This window comes from Aquarana catesbeiana, linkage group LG02 (genome assembly GCF_042186555.1).
Source record: "Aquarana catesbeiana isolate 2022-GZ linkage group LG02, ASM4218655v1, whole genome shotgun sequence".
In the NCBI taxonomy this organism is placed as follows: domain Eukaryota; kingdom Metazoa; phylum Chordata; class Amphibia; order Anura; family Ranidae; genus Aquarana; species Aquarana catesbeiana.
The window spans coordinates 575,489,385-575,506,435 of NC_133325.1; the positions used below are offsets into that span (position 1 = coordinate 575,489,385).

Consider the following 17,051-nt stretch of genomic DNA (forward strand, 5'->3'; position numbering starts at 1 on the left):
GTTCCAAGCATCCACTACAAGTTTAGTCCATAAGAAACCTCTCAGAGAGGTAGAGTGAGGTGTTATTAATGGTTTCTGGGTTTTGTATTTTAGTAAAAATACACAAACATAGGTGGATAATGCAGAGTTTTTTATGTTTGAATTGGAGTAATTGCATTATCTTTCATAAACCAGAGTTTTTCTTCTCTCTACTTCATTTATTGTTGCCTGCCTGACTTGCAAATTTCGTCTTAAAAGGGGATCAATTATATATTAATCAATTCAGGAGAGGGGAGTGCCTTTTGTATAGCTGCAATGTTTTTAAGCAGTTTACATGTTTTGGAAACTATATACAGATTCAATGCTCTTTAACGACTTAAAGAGAAACATTTAGGGCAAATGTCATGTTGAGGCAGCATTAAATCTGTACGCTTTTTTTCTACTCTTTTTCAACTTTCGTAAGTTGTGTGGTTTTGCTATGGTGAGATACAAAATGAGGGGAGTATGGGGAACATTATATGGAGAACATTTAAAAATGTAAAATGTTTGATATAGAATATTGAAGCTTCCCTGTAGCATTTTGTGTTTGGGACCATTTCCAACAGTTTTTTTCCCTTTCAACATTGAATAATTGTTTTTATATAAATTTATTGACGCTCCCTTATGTCATTCAGCTATTACCAACCATGACAACAGTAACACTAGGTTTTAGCAATAGTTATGATTTACTTTGTACATGTTACACACAGTCCTCTCTACAGTGCTAATATGTGGCAGCCATCATATTTGTTCATTGTTCAATTTCAAAGGGCATTGCTTGAATATCATATAGATATACTGGGACTTGAGATTCGTAGTGATTGGAAAATAACTGGTATAGTATAGTACAATTGTACGTAAGAGTAATTTAGTTTGATGTTTCTTGAAGCCAAAAATAACTGGTGACATCACACTTTCCATATATATACTCGAGTATAAGCCAAGTTTTTCAGCACATTTTTTGTGCTGAAAGTGCCCCCCTTGGCTTATGCTCGAGTCAAGCACTTTTCTGGTGCAAAGAATGACATTTTCCGAATCTCGGGTGCCACTTGGTGCTAGGAACCCCAGCACAACCCCAAGCACAGCAGAGAATGACATTTTCCGAACCGACTTTGGGGCCATATATCTTGGGGACACTTGGTGCTAGGAACCCCAGCTTTGGATATATTGTAGTGCTAGTGGGTTTGCACACCCAATTGTGGGTTCCTAGCAGCAAGTGGCCCCGAGATACGGGTCCCCAAAGTCGGTCAACTGTGTCCATCTGCAGCAGTGTCATTTCGGAACCCTTTTTATTCCAGAGACCCCAAATTTTGGCTGCAGCTAGGGGGCATCTAGGAACCCTTAACTGCTGAGTTTGAAGTTCGGGGGACCTATGGCTGCAAATGGGCACAGTGAGGCTGCAAATGGGCATTGTTGACCCTCTTTTCCACTTTCAGTAGCTGCGCATTTCTCACCCTAGGCTTATACTCGAGTCAATAAGCACTACTAGCAAAAACAATAAAAAAATAATCCGTAGAGAAAGCAAGTAGCGGGACTTTCCATGAAGCACACGGGAGCAATAATAGAATGGAATTCTATTCTGTGCCGGGATGGAGGAGGGGATCTGAACGGCCCCACTATACCTCATTAAAAGTCCCACTCAAATCTTCCTTTCTATATAATAAAAAATAAGTCCCTAAATCTATCCCATAGTTTGTAGAGGTGATAACTTTTGCGCAAACCAATCAATATACGCCTATTGTGATTTTTTTTTTTTTTTTTTTTTTTTTTACCAAAAATATGTAGAAGAATATATATCGGCCTAGACTAATGTATAGGGGGTTTTTTTTGGATATGTTTTATAGCAAAAAGTAAAAAAAACGTTTTTTTTTTTTTTTTTCAAAATTGACGCTCTTTATTTGTTTATAGCGCAAAAAAATAAAACCACAGAGGTGATCAAATACCACCAAAAGAAAGCTACTTGTGGGGAAAAATAGGACATCAACTTTGTCTGAGTACAGCATCGGACGACCGCGCAATTGTCAGTTAAAGTGATGCAGTGCCTTATCGCAAAAAATGGCCTGGTCATTAAGGGGGCAAATCCTTCCGGTCCTTAAGTAGTTAGAGTCTTTTCAAAAAGTTTTTATTTCAGAAAGCAATGACAAAAGCTCCAGAAATTAAAGGAGATTACACATAAACCATTATTTTATGTGTGGCCTAGTTTTATGTGAAATCTCTTAACAGCTGTAAATAATATTGTAATTATGAATATATTTAATTACAGTTGTATCAATGTGGGTGTGTAATATATCTTCCCATAAGACCCTGTGTTACAGGTGGGGATGGGTTAAGTTGCTAGGGGGGGAATATTCTAATTACCAGAGGTGTAGCTTGAAGCTTGTGGGTCCCGATGCAAAAGCTGACCTGGGTCCCCCATTACCATCTGCTGCTTTTACAGCATCCTTGCCCAGTCACTCTGTCTAGGTAAACTGGACACTCAGAGTGCCCAGGATGGGCCTTGGCGAGCCCCTGCATTTACTGAATTACCTACACAAGGTGACACAGCAAGCACTTTTCCCCACTGACATGGTGTAATCCGGAGCAGACAACCTCTGAGGAGTGGAGACCTACCTGAATAATATAAAAGTTATCAAAGATCTCCAGGGGTTCAGCATCCTTATTTAAGAAATTAACCAGCAAGGCCAAACTTAATAGGGAAAACTTAGGCTACTTTCACACTGGGGCCGCTCCGCGTTAGCGGTAAAGCGCCACTTGTTTTAGCAGCACATTACTGCTGTATTAGCGGCGCTTTTCGGCCACTAGCAGGGCATTTTTAATCCCCAAGAAGGGGTTAAAAATGCCTGTGTTGTGGCGCATCCAAAGCACTGCCCATTCAATACAATGGGCAGATGCGGTTTGGGAGCATTGTATACAGTGCTCCCAAATTGCCCCAAAGATGCTGCTTGCAGGACTTTTTTCACCGTCCCGCAAGCGCACCGCCCCAGTGTGAAAGCCCTTGGTCTTTCACACTGGGGAGGCATGAGAGGCAGTTTTCAGGAGCTTTACAGGCTCTATTTTTAGCACTAAAACACCTGAAAACTGTCTTCAGTGTGAAAGGGGTCAAAGAGAAAGAATACCACAAATGACGCTGCAAAAATCTAAACTTAGCCCACCTTAGTGGATATTGTCAGTCAGTAGAGCAATGGACAGAGCCCCCATTATCATTACATCGGAGCCCCCATTTCCACATCAGTGCCCCCTCCATCACATCAGAGCCCAGATTTCACATCAGAGTACTTCTCAACATCAGACTCCATTTCAGGTTGGTGGGGGGAGGGGTCCGCTCAGGAGGTGTTAGGATCGTTTACATTATAAAACTTTTCTGACTGCCTGTGTTGTGTCTGTGCTGGCAGGCCAGATGCAGTGTCAGTTTGCCTGCTCTAATCTCTGCCCACATGAGAGAACTCTCCTGCACAGCAGCGTGTCTCTTACCTGGGTTACAGAAGCTCCTTTCCCAGGCTGCTAATTAACTCAGACTTCTCGCCTCCAGCCAACGAGTGTAGGGGAGGGGTTTGGTCTGGGGGGGTCTAGGAAGAAGGCAAACTAGAAGCTCTGGCCTAGATTACAGAGCTCAGCTGGGGCCCAGGGAGACACAAGGTGGATCAGACCTGGATTCTGTTTCCAGGATTTTGTGTTTGAAAAAAAAGCGTGTACAATGAGAGTAGGGAGTCACGGGCCCCCTGGAGCTAAATACGGGTTTGCTATGGCAACTCCTGCACCCCTTCATGCTACACCAGTGCTAATTACAACTACGGTATGTGAGAAGGCTTTTCACAGACACTTTGGTGCCTGAGTTTGTTTGTTTATTTAAACATGGGACCCAAACCTCTTTGTTCTACAAATAAACACTTCAAAGAATCCCTTGTTTTAGATATGCAATGAATGTGTACAGCCTGTCATAAATACTTAAGGTCATGAACTGGGATACTTAATTGTCCCTACGAAACAAAATAGGGGCTGATTTATGCGATGATTTGCCACTCTTAAAAAGGATGAGTAAGATTTGATAGAGATGCCCGCCAATCAGAGCCACTCTATGCAAACCAATGAGGCAGGGGCCTATAATATACAGACTAGATGGAGTAGAGAGAGAGAAATCTTTGGAACACCAGTTACCAGAATGGGGCCCTCACTCATGGTTAGATGGTAATTATGTAATATATATCTAAATGTTTGTCTTGTGTAATATTTTAGAGCTCAATGTTTTATGTAACTAGATTGTTTTTTTTGTTAGACCTTCATATTTACCAATAAATTTCTGTTGTATTGAAGCTTTCACTTCTGGGTAAGAACTCTCATTTACCAAATCCATATCAGAAAAAAATTAAATCTCATAATGTAATGCTGACCAAATCTATATATGACTCTGTTCGCAATAAATATTTTATAAATATATTGTAAAATATAGCCTAATGTGGATAACTTTTGGTATGATTTACTAAATGATCTGAAATTTTCAGAAAATGTTGGCATAGACAATCTTGTATTGTGCGAAGTTTGGAGGGAATTAGTTAACATTTAAGCACTTTTTTTGTACATTAAGCCACATTAAGTTTCCCAAAAAAACAAGCTTATTGTTATTAATTTGCCTTATGGGAGACCAAAATCTATGAAACTTTTTTAGGGTAGATCTGGTAAGTTGAAAACCTAGGCCGTGCAAAGTTTCAAGGTAATTGATGTTTAGGCACTTTATGGTACATTTAAGTTTTTTTTTTTTTTTTTTTTTTTTTTTTTTTTTTTTTTTTTTTTTTTTTTTTTTTTTTTTTACATTAACCACTTGACCTCCAGAAGGTTTTACCCCCTTCCTGACTAGAGCATTTCTTGCAATTTGGCACTGCACTAATTTAACTGGTAATTGCGCAGTCATGCAATGCTGTACCCAAACAAAATTTGTCCTTTCTTCCCACCAATAGAGCTTTCTTTGGTATTTGATTACCATTGGGATTTTGAAAAACAAAAAACAATATTTTCTACTTTTTGTTATAAAAAAAAAAAAAAAATCCAATAAACTTAAACTTAAATTTTGTCATACGTTTAGGCCAAAATATATTCAGCTGCATGTCTTTGGTAAAAAAAAATCCCAGTAAGTGTATATTGATTGATTTTGTGCCAAAAATTAAAGCTTCTACAAGGTGTATATATACTGGAATTTACACAGCTCTTTACTTTCTGACTGCCTATCTCAATTCTTGAGGTTCAAAAATGTCAGGGCAGTACAAAACACCCCCAAATAACCCCTTTTTGGAAAGTAGACATCTCAAAGAATTTTCTGAGAGGCACAATGAGCCCAATAATATTTTCTTTTTTTGTCACAAGTGTTTGAAAAAATACACAAAAAAATACATTCTTTTTACACAAAGTTGTCAATTTAAATTATATATTGCTTACACATGCCATGGGTATCTGTGAAATTACACACTGAAATACATTCTGCTGCTTCACCTGAGTACAGGGATACCACATGTCTGATACTTTTTAGGAGCCTAGCTGCATACGGGTGCCAAAAACCAATCACCGCCTTCAGGCTTTCAAAGGGCGTAAATTGCTTATTTAACTTCCTCGATACCTATCACAGTTGCAGAGGCCCTGAAATGTCAAGATAGCACAAACCCCCAACAAATGACCCTTTTTTAGAAAGTAAACACCCCAAGCTTTTTGCTGAGAGGCATGTTGAGCCCATGGAATATTTTATGTTTTGCCACAAGTTTCTGGAAAATGACAAAACGTTTTATAAATTTTTTTTTACACAAAACTGTATCTTGTGGGAGACCAAAATCCATGAAACTTCTAGGATAGGTTTGGGAAGTTGCAAACAGTTTCAAAGCAATTGAGGTTTAGGCACATTAAGCTGTTCACATTAAATGTTTTAGGATTGTAAAATATAGCTTAATGTAAGTAACTTTTGGTATGATTTACCAAATGAATATGTTGGTACGGACAGCTTTTTTGTACGTTTAGCCAAAAAACAAGCTTAATGTCTCTAGTTTGCCTTGTGGGAGACAAAAATCCATGAAACTTTTAGGCTGGGTTTTGGAATTTGAGAACTTGGGTTGTGCAAAGTTTCAAGACAGTTGATTAAGGTTTAGGCAGATTATGGTACGTTAAGCACTTTTTACGTTAAGCTGTTTACATAAATGTTTTAGGATTCTATTTTTTTTTTTTTTTTTATGTGAATAACTTTTGGTATGATTTACCAAATGAGCTGAAATTTTCAGAATATGTTGACATGGGTAGTCTTCTAGCTTAATGTCCCTCATTTTTTTTGTGGGAGACCAAAATCAATGAAACTTCTAGGACAGGTTTGGGAAGTTCAGAACTTAGGTTGCGCAAAGACAATTGATCAAGGTTTAGGCACTTTATTACACGTTAAGCTACGCAAAGCCATTTTCACATTACATTTTTTAGGATGTCCTCTATTGCATCCAGTTCTTGCACCCAATTTACATAAAGAAGAAACCCACTGCTGTAACTACTGAATTGAATCATAGGCACGGTAAGTGCCAGTTAGCTCTCGGTTCTATAGCTTTATTGGTGCTTTAATAGGGTGAAATGCAATAAATTCTTCAATTTCAGCAAAGCTGGAAATACATAAGTTTATATTAAAATGATTCTGTATGAATATACTGTAACAAAATCATCTGTACAAATACCAAAGGTCAAGCTGTGATATTCAAAAATACAGTAGTAGTTTAGGAAGTATTTAGTATTGACTTATTAATTGCAATCTACAGCAACTTACCTGCATACTCGACAAGAACAGCCAATGCAATGAAAACGAGTAGCTTCATTTGTGCTGGTATATCTGGTCCTGAATATGAGCCGAATACCTTATCAGACCAAAAATTCAGAAATCTTCACCTACAGCTGACTTTATAGATAAGGGGGTGGGAGCAAACGGTAAAGTAGGCCGAATGATCGGAAATTGAAAAAAAGTAATATGATGTCAAAACCCCAGGGCTATCCTAATTGGCCAAGACTGACTTACCTTTTTAACTCGTTTGGTGCCCACTTCCTGCCCACTAAATGTCAGTCAGGTGTTAATGTCATAACAGTCTTCAGTTCAAGAGAATGTAGATGGCATGCCATTTTTAACATAGGAATGTGGCTGATCAGGCCAAGTGTCGCTGTTTACATGTGAAAGAGAGACCTACCTTACCCCCAGGTCATAACCCACACATTTTACAACAATGCACGACCTTTTCTTTTTTAAATTTATTTCTTTACAGGAATACAGAGATAAATCTACAAATAGCATACTACTTCCTCAATTATTCATTTGCGAACATAATTCAAAACTAAAACACATTTTTCAAACCCAGACTCAGCATTCCTGTTATTTTTATATTATTATACATATAGAACAAAAACAATTCCCCTTTACCACCTCTTACTCTGTGGCCTAAAACCCTAGCGGGCCAAAAAAAAAAAAAAAAAAAAAAAAAAAAAACCCCAACCACCTACCCCCACCCTTAGTAGCCTCCCCGTCCAGAGAGGTTCCGGGTCATTTGACTGTAACCACCCATTTTACCCCTCCTACATATCCTACTCTCCTTGCTCCTCTCCAATCTGCCTCTTCCCCCTCCTCCGTTTGTAGGAATACCTCCCAGGGAGCCCATATTTGAGAAGTACGTTCCATTCTATCCGGGGTCATAGGTATCAAATTTTCCATTATCCTGATACTTCTAACTTTATTAAGCCACATAGAGATCTGGGGTGCTCGTGGCTTACAACCGAATTCTTATATTTCTTAATTGGGATTTGTGAGCATTGTAATAAGAAGAATGACAGGTCCTCGGGGATCTGATATTCAGTGAATAAATGAGTAATTCAGGAGGCGCATGCGCGGAGGCTAGCACAACGGACATGCCGGGCTAGAGCTCTGCTCCGTGAGGGAGAATAAACCTCAAATAAAGGTAGCCCATGGACACAGAAACGGTAAAATCGTATTACTATTCACCCTAGAGGTGAGAGGGACATTATTTAAGAATAATGGTGCTGGGAGGTGCCAGGAATAAAACCAAACCTAGCTCTAATACCGGCACCCAGGCAAGACATACTATGAAAAAGGCGCCGGTCTCCTCAGGTAATTTTACCTCAGACAAACTCAAATCCAAGCAGCCAAAAGCTATCTCCTCAGGGGATTCTGACTCTGAACCTGATTCAAATATGTTACATTCTTCACAACAAAACTCTGATATTCCTTCTAAAATTTTGAAACAATTTGAAAAAATGCTACATAAAGCATTACAGCAAACATCAGAGCAAATTCCTAGTAATCTGACTAGAGAGATCAGAGAACTGGGGAGACGCACCGAAGCATTGGAAATTAAAATGGAAGATATAGAAAATTCTACACAAAATGCTTTCTCTGAAATAGATGTCCTCAAAGAGGAAAATATTACTTTACAGAATAGACTGGAGGACTATGAGAATCGCGCCAGAAGATCGAATTTGCGATTCAGAGGCTTACCAGAATCAATCACAGATCTGCAATCAACAATCACAGCATTATGCCAAGAATTACTACCTGGCATTTTGGTGGAAAGGCTTGAAATGGACAGAGTACATAGGGCACTTATGCCCAAAAAAACTGATTATAGCAAAATTTCATTTTTTTTCGTTCAAAAGAACAACTTCTAGAAGCGGCTAGAGGGAAAAATAATCTAACATTTCAGGGACATGGTTATCAACTGTTTGCTGATTTATCCCAGTTAACAATATCTAAGAGGCGTGCAATGAAGCCTCATCTACTGGAACTTCAACGTCATGCCATGAAGTATCAATGGGGCTTCCCATTCATCCTAAAATTCACCCACCAGGGGACCAGATTCGCATGCAAAACTCCTGAAGAACTACAACATGTACTCCAAGACCTCAAATTGATTGACTGTACAACTATAGCCTCCACCTCACGTAGGAGATCAGCTTCTGCCTCCTCCATTCAGAAAACATCTTCCTCTGAGACAAAAAATGGAAATCCTCATACACACAAAAGAGGACGATTCGCATTCTCACAACAAGAACAAGATGACGCCATGGACTGAGAAATATATCCTTACATAAAATATCCATTTTAGCTATGACAGCACCTATTGGGAGAACAGAATTGTAAGTACATTTCTGAATACTCTTCCTAAACCAAAAACTAATACTCCATCTAGCTCACTAGTGAGCAACTGGATATACACTATGAACTAGATTATCTAACTTATTAATTTCTACCTTATTGGTATAAGTTTATAATTAAATAACAACATTTTTATTATGAATTTAGGTTCCCCTTTTTTGTTTTTTTGTTTTTATTTTTAGAAACATGGTATGGTAAGTGTGTGTGTGTGTGTGTGTGTGTGTGTGTGTGTGTGTGTGTGTGTGTGTATGTGTATGTAATTTTTTTATTTATTTTTATATTATTATATTTCCTCCTCCTTTTTTGGTTTCTCAATGTAAAACTGTGAAATAACCACCAAGGATGGAAAATCTTCCTTCAACTGAAATTTATTTAAAATTCTTCATTAATTTGATATATATAGTTTTTGGCTAGTCTTAATTCCACAGTTTAGTTTGCATTTCTTTGGTCACCCCAATAGGAAAGAAAAGGTTTCCTATCCTTTTTCTATTGGTTGGACATCCAAATATGTTTCTGATATTACTGCACTCCTTTTATTCCCATTCAATTTTTTTTTCTATTCGCTTTATATATAATATAAACATGTACCCTTCAAAATAATCGACATTACCAATTATACGAAACTCGGGCTCGTAAATTTACAATTTTATACTTTATAATCTTCATATCTATGTGATAAATTTTCTTTCTTTTGAAGGCGGATTCCCCCATGCACGGAAATCACATGTGCCTCACCATGCCTTCCTCGGATTCCCATAGTAATATATGGGGATCAGACGAAGGCCTCCTTTCCCCTGTTGGGAAGTCCTTGACCCCAACTCTGGTATTCTTTGAATCTACTTGCATTTGTACTATACTCAAATGCTTTACAATTTGTATTGTTTCTTATTTCCTCTTTAAGTTCACCTACTATGGATCTGGCTATCTATTTCTTTGTTTCAAATCCGCGCAGGTCAGGCTGAATAGTCGCTTCACCCAGACAACTGGTAAGCGCATACTCTTGCTTCAATTGCCATGGCTCCTTTAAATATTTTATCTCTGAATGTCCAGGGTCTTCATGTACCTCAGAAACGAGTAAAAGCCTTTCGGTCATACCAGTCTAAAAAAGAACACATTGTATGTCTACAAGAGACTCACTTTATCCCGACTTCAACCCCTAAATTTAGTACTTCTTATTCCTAAGTTTACACCGCCTTGGCGCTCACTAAAAAACGTGGAACTCGGGGAGTGGCTTAGCAATGGCCGTGTGAAGAAGCATTTCTGAAGAGCTCCTGGCCTCCCCCTGCCTTACCCACAACAAAGACGGCTAAATCATTTATTTCTACAGCATGACAACATATAAGAGATATAAGACAAGAGCATCAGCAAGCAATACCCTGAATTCCACCCCACGGAGCAGTATAAAGAGCTATTTTCGGGACTCGCAGAGGAGCTCACCGGGCGCCATTGTTTCGGCGCCACGCGCACACAACTCGACCGAGGCCGTCTTACAATCCACGCCTGCATCTCCCCCTACTACCGCAGCCAGCTACTCGGAGATCACTGGGGACGCTCATTCCGACATGGCCACCCACTCAAGACAGGCGAGAGACTTACCGGACGACCTCCGCGCCATTCTCCAGGCCTTGCCTACTAAGGCAGACTTCGAGGCCCTCCCGTCCAAAACGGACATCGAGACCCTTATCCAACGGGTAGAGGAGGCCCACGCTAGAGACATACAGGAGATAAGGGAGGAAATGCAGACGATCTCTGAAAGAGTGGACGCAGGAGAAAGTTCGATTTCTGCCCTTACTCAACGGGTCAAGGCCCTGGAACAATCACGGGAGACACAGGCGGCCACGGCAGTGGACTTACAGCTCCATTTGGAGGACTTGGAAGACCGCAGCCGCCGCAACAACCTGCGGCTGCGGGGCATCCCGGAGGCCACCGGAGCGGAGGACCTAGAGGCAACTGTAATAGCCATCCTCCAGGGGGTCCTGGACACACCGCAGACGTCCATAGAACTAGATCGTGTTCACCGGACGCTTTGTCCTAGGCCTTCGGATCCCGACAGACCCAGGGATGTTTTATGCAGAGTACACCGCTACACCCAAAAGGATCTGGTCCTTCGCAAGGCCTGGGAACGGGGAGAAGTTATGTTTGACGGCGCCGAGATCAAAATCCTCCTGGACCTCTCCAGAGCCACACTGCAAAGGAGAGCAATGTTGAAACCCATCCTGGATCTGGCAAGAGGACTAGGCTGCACATATCGTTGGGGGCTATCCCTTGGCGGTTACCTTCCGGAATTCCACGGCCTCATTCACCCTACGTACCCCATCAGACTTACCGGCCCTTTTCACCTTCCTGGGATCCGAACCGATTGAAGTTCCAAATTGGCTAACCCTTGTCCCCCGCTTCACGGGAAGACCGGGTCTTTCGGCTCAACGGCACCTACCACCTCGTCAACAACGCTCCAGAAGGAGATCCAGGGCGCCTTCCAACGAGGGTACACGTGAGTCATGATCTTGCTTAAGTCTCAATGCTACTAGAACAGTTTCCTGCCCGAGCATGATGGATCTTTTCTACCCCTAGCACTACTAGCCCATGGTTGACAGCCTCTTGTATTCGAACGTTTAATGCTCTCACTCCCACTGATACCCAGGCAACCGAAAGTGGAATCTCCAGTTGCTGGAGACTTGGACCTACAGAGCCTTTTCTTCCCCGCTTCGTCCTTTCCATACACTGGCGGACCCGACCTGGGCAGATTATCAGAATCACTCATCAGGGAGAGGATTGATTTGCACTGAACGCTTACACGAGCCACTGTAAGCCTGATGAAACCGGACATGGTATTGTATGCTGTTACGGATGCTATTTACTGTAACTGAGAACCTGACAACTACCTATATGTGGCTCACTAAGATGGCGAGGAGGGCAGTGGGGCATGAGTTGTGGCTTAGATCTTAGCTTACAGTCAACATACAAGGACATGATTTCCACCACTATGAAACGATCTCAATGTCCTGGGAGGGAATAACCGGCCTAGAAGTGAGGATGGATGTGAACAGAGCATGTTATCATCAGATATCCTCACCCCCTGGAGAAGTGAACCTAGAGAGTATACTTGAGGAATGTGGGATACAGTTTTAAGTTGTTATGATTTTAAGTTGGTTTCATATCTTTAGTTGGGTTTAAAAACATGTTTCAGATGCTCCCATACCCTCACACATAAGCCTAGAGGGGACTTACTACTTTAAGAGAAAGAAATATTGTGATGTTCGGGTATGGACATTTTATGTTATATATAAATTTCATATAGAACTATATCTGGTTATATGGAAACTGTTGTTTAAAGTTATGAACATGCCATCCGTCCGCATTCAGATACCAATACCGCCTACAATTATACCATGACAAATGCAATTCCAGAGCGGGACGGGAGGGGGAGCCAGTGAGTTTAACCCTGGCTATTCCTTTCCACAACCCCAAATAGGCCTGCGCTCGATTACCAGTTAGCACTGGTGAGCGTCTTTGCACTATTGTGCTAGTGATATAGAATACTCTTAACAGAGTCTAGAGGTGTGAATACGCACCTATTTCATTTCTATCTCTCCTCTTGACCCCTGTCCCTTTCCAAATTCTGTTATCTGGTTTGACACATTAAGCTATCTGACCTCAGACACTACAATACATCGTTGACCCTCTTCACTTTCCCCCCTGATATCTAAAACCCTCTCTACCCCTTCTCTCCCCTCTTATCTACTCCTCTTTTCCTACCCCAATCCCCCCCCTCTCAATATTGGGTAACATGGAGGCGGTGAATATCTTTTCACTAAACACAAAAGGCTTGAACATACCGGAAAAAAGAAAGATGCTATTACAAGATCTAAAACACCATAGAGTAGACCTAGCACTGCTACAGGAGACTCATTTCAAAAGCAGTAAGCTCCCCATTATGAGAAACAGACTCTTCCCACAAGGATATCATGCCACTAACGGCTCATCCAAGACCCGCGGGGTATCTATACTCATCTCACACAGAATCCCCTGGAAATGTATAGATACAAAATCAGACCCAGAAGGGAGATATTTGTTTCTCAAGGGAGAGATCGGGGGGATACAGGTAACCCTGGCCAATATCTATGCACCCAATTGTCATCAAGACCATTTCATCCAAAAAACCATAGAGACCCTACTAGAATTTAAGAGTGGCCACCTTATAGTGGGTGGGGATTTTAATGTCCCACTAATCCCAGCCGAGGATACTTCCTCAAGAAAATCTTCGGTTACGCCCAACACTAGGAAACGCATTTCCAGGACACTACACAGGTCACAATTGATCGATGTGTGGAGACTCCTACACCCGACTGAACGCGACTACACTTTTTACTCGACTCCTCACAAACAGTACTCAAGAATTGACTACTTTCTACTTCCGCATGCTCAATTACACGCACTCCGGGACTCCAAAATAGGATCAATTACATGGTCTGACCACGCCCCGATTATGCTAACATATGCACTGACAGAGAACACTACTACTAGAACCAAAACATGGAGACTAAACGAAAGCCTCCTACAAGATGAAGAGGTACTAAAGGATGTTTCCGTAGAGTTAGACAATTATTTTAAAACTAACACCACCCCAGGTAGTGACCCCGGAATTATATGGGAAGCCCATAAGGCTGTAATTCGCGGAGTCTTAATTAAACACGGAGCACGTATTAAACGGGAACGCTCAAGTCAGATTGCATCCCTATTCCAAGACCTACATCTAGCAGAAGCAAGACACAAACACACCCAAACACCAGCTGGAGAAGCAGAATTCATACAAATACGAACTAAAATAACTGACTTAATGCAATTCAGGGTGAAAGCCTCTTTACAAATATGTCGCCGAGTAACGTATGAATCGGGAAACAAATGTGGCAAACTTCTCGCCAACTCATTGAGGAAACAAAACCTTGCAAATTACATCCCCCATATCATACTACCCTCAGGACAGAAAGTTACACACCGACAGAAACTAGCTTCTGCGTTTAAGGAGTTCTATTCCTCGCTCTACAACCTAAAAGCACACCCCACGCCACAGATACAAATAGATGACTATATAGATGGATCTGAAATGCCTCAACTGCCTGCGGAGTCCAGTGAGTTGTTAGACGACCACATTACCATAGAAGAAATTCAGAAAGCAGTAGCTTCCTTGAAGGCGGGCAAAGCACCGGGCCCAGACGGCCTCACGGCTCAATATTACAGAACTTTGCTACCAGCCATGGGAGAGCACATGCAGGGGTTCTTCAACTCACTGGGCTCCGGATCTAATATACCTAGAGACACGCTACTAGCTCACATCACAGTGATTCCTAAGGAGGGGAAAGATTCAACCGCCTGTGGGAGTTACAGACCAATTTCATTACTTAACCTTGACCTCAAGATATTCACGAAAATACTGTCCACCAGAATCCAAACATACCTCCCTTCCCTAATCCACTTGGACCAAGTCGGTTTTGTCCCCACAAGGGAAGCTAGGGACAACACCTCCAAAGTACTCAACATACTGCATGTAGTAAACCAAAACAAGACTCTCTGTATCTTCCTCAGCACGGACGCAGAGAAGGCCTTTGACAGGGTGAATTGGAATTTTATGTTTTCTGTCCTGAAACACATTGGATTGGGAAGCAGGATGATTAACTGGATCAGCTCTGTTTACGCGGACCCCACTGCCCGGGTCCGTGTGAATGGAGTCCTATCAGATCCTTTCAAGATCAGGAACGGAACCCGTCAAGGGTGTCCGCTGTCACCACTTCTCTTCGCCCTGTCACTGGAACCCTTCCTGCGGACCGTGCGCGCCCATCCGGATATAACTGGGGTATCTGTGGGAACAACACAGCAGAAAATAGCTGTTTACGCAGATGATATGCTGTTCACCCTCACCAACCCAGCAGTTTCTGTCCCTAATCTATTACAAGAATTCCATATATATGGCAATCTATCCAATATGAAAATTAACTTCAACAAATCAGTAGCCATGAGCGTGGGACCACCTTCCCGCACCCTGATGCTTACTAGAGACAGTTTCAACTTTTAAATGGACCGCTACATCTATTAAATACTTGGGCACGTATATCCCCCCAAAAATTTCACAGCTTTTCGCCATTAATTCCCCCCCCACTATCCTCAGTTAGGACTCTGCTCGCAGAATGGAACCAAGGATTACATTCTTGGTTTGGCAGATGTAACATCCTGAAGATGTGCATATTACCAAAATTTCTGTACCTACTCCAGGCTCTACCGATCCATATACCTCCTCATTACTTCAAACAGGTTAATGCCCTTTTCTCCAATTTCATATGGGCAAACAAACGACCCAGACTCAATAAAAGACTGATCACGCTACCTAAGATATTCGGAGGCTTAGCGGTCCCGGACCTCCGTAAATACCAGCAAGCGACCCACTTAACCAGACTGATAGACTGGATACGACATCATCATACTAAACTATGGACCCAATTAGAGCAGATCCAAAGTGAGATACCTTTTAAACAGATTACCATGGTGCCATAGCTCCCTACCACGTACGTTAAAAGACCACCCTCTCATTGGGGTAACATCGAGAATATGCGCATCCCTTTTCTTAAAGGCAAAACTGACATTTAACTCCCCACTACGCCCAATACTGGAAACACCAGATTTTACTCCAGGTTACACGGACCCAATATTCAGATCTTTACGCGACAAAGGACTGTTCCAGTGGTCCCATTTTGCGGCGGATGGTGGGTGGCCGACAGCAGAGGAGCTTATGAACCCGGAGGGACAGTTCTGTCTGGACTTCTGGAGAGCCATTCAACTCAAACATTACCTTAATACATTACTTCCCCCGGAGGGCCTTGCGCAGACCCTAACCACTTTTGAAGCGTATTGCTCAGAAGAGGGAGTCCTTCCCCACACATTGTCGGCCACCTACCAATTGCTGATTACACCACCAGAGAATCACCAAATACCCATGTTGGGGAAATGGGAAAGGGACTAACAACATACATTTTCACCACGACAAAAGCAAAACATTATCCTTTTTACGTTTTAGATCCTCAATTTGCACAAAGATGCAGGAAACGAATTTCAAAATACTCACCAGGTGGTACAATACACCTATAAAATTACAAAGATTTTTTCCGTCCACCTCAGGGCTCTGTTGGAGATGCCGAGGAGACCGGGGGAAGATTCTCCATATTTTCTGGAGTTGCCCCTTATTAGAGCAATTTTGGAAGACGATTCAACAAACGATACAAAACTTCACAGACCTCCCCCTCCCAGCAGATCCGGGCTTCTACTTATTACATGTGACAGATATGACTAGCAAAAGATACAAAAAATCTTTGCTTAGACACTTATTGGATGCAGCAAAAGCATGTATCCCACTACTATGGAAGTCCACCAAACCCCCAACCACAGGCATGTGGATCAGGAAAGTTGAGGACATAAGGAAAATGGAGGATCTTATCCTCACAGCCCGACATAAAAACGAGCTTTATACGAATACCTGGTCTCTCTGGTTGTCCTTTATATTTTCAAGCGAAGGTCAGAGTCTTCTGAATAGAGACTGAGTTTTCCTGACTAGTCAATTAAGCTACGTCGGGACGTTCGCCACCTCCGTGTGACCCCCCCCCCCCCCTATACCCTCCTTCCACATTCTTATTTCTGACCTTTATTCACACTTCCTCTATCTCACCTCTATCACTTCTCTCACTTCCAATTTTCACTATCCTTATAAAAAAAAGAAAATGAACAGGAGGAAGGAGATACCCAGACAATTTATGAAACAGCAGCAATTTTGTCTACTATATTTATAATCCTGCAGACTGTAACTGATGTTATATTACCGGTA

At 41.6% G+C, this 17,051-nt stretch overlaps 2 protein-coding genes across 2 annotated transcripts in view; one reads left to right on the forward strand and one right to left on the reverse strand.

Annotated features, from left to right (window-relative positions):
• LOC141128687 (pancreatic secretory granule membrane major glycoprotein GP2-like) overlaps positions 1-6,881 on the reverse strand; it is an 80,073-nt gene extending 73,192 nt beyond the window's left edge. The window contains exon 1 of the mRNA XM_073616121.1: positions 6,797-6,881. Coding sequence (XP_073472222.1) covers positions 6,797-6,845 — 49 coding nt within the window. The 5' untranslated portion in view covers positions 6,846-6,881. The remainder of the gene's footprint in view (positions 1-6,796) is intronic.
• The window catches only part of LOC141128689 (uncharacterized), a 146,874-nt gene that overhangs the window by 40,237 nt on the left and 89,586 nt on the right, over positions 1-17,051 (forward strand). The gene's annotated exons all lie outside the window — the stretch shown is intronic.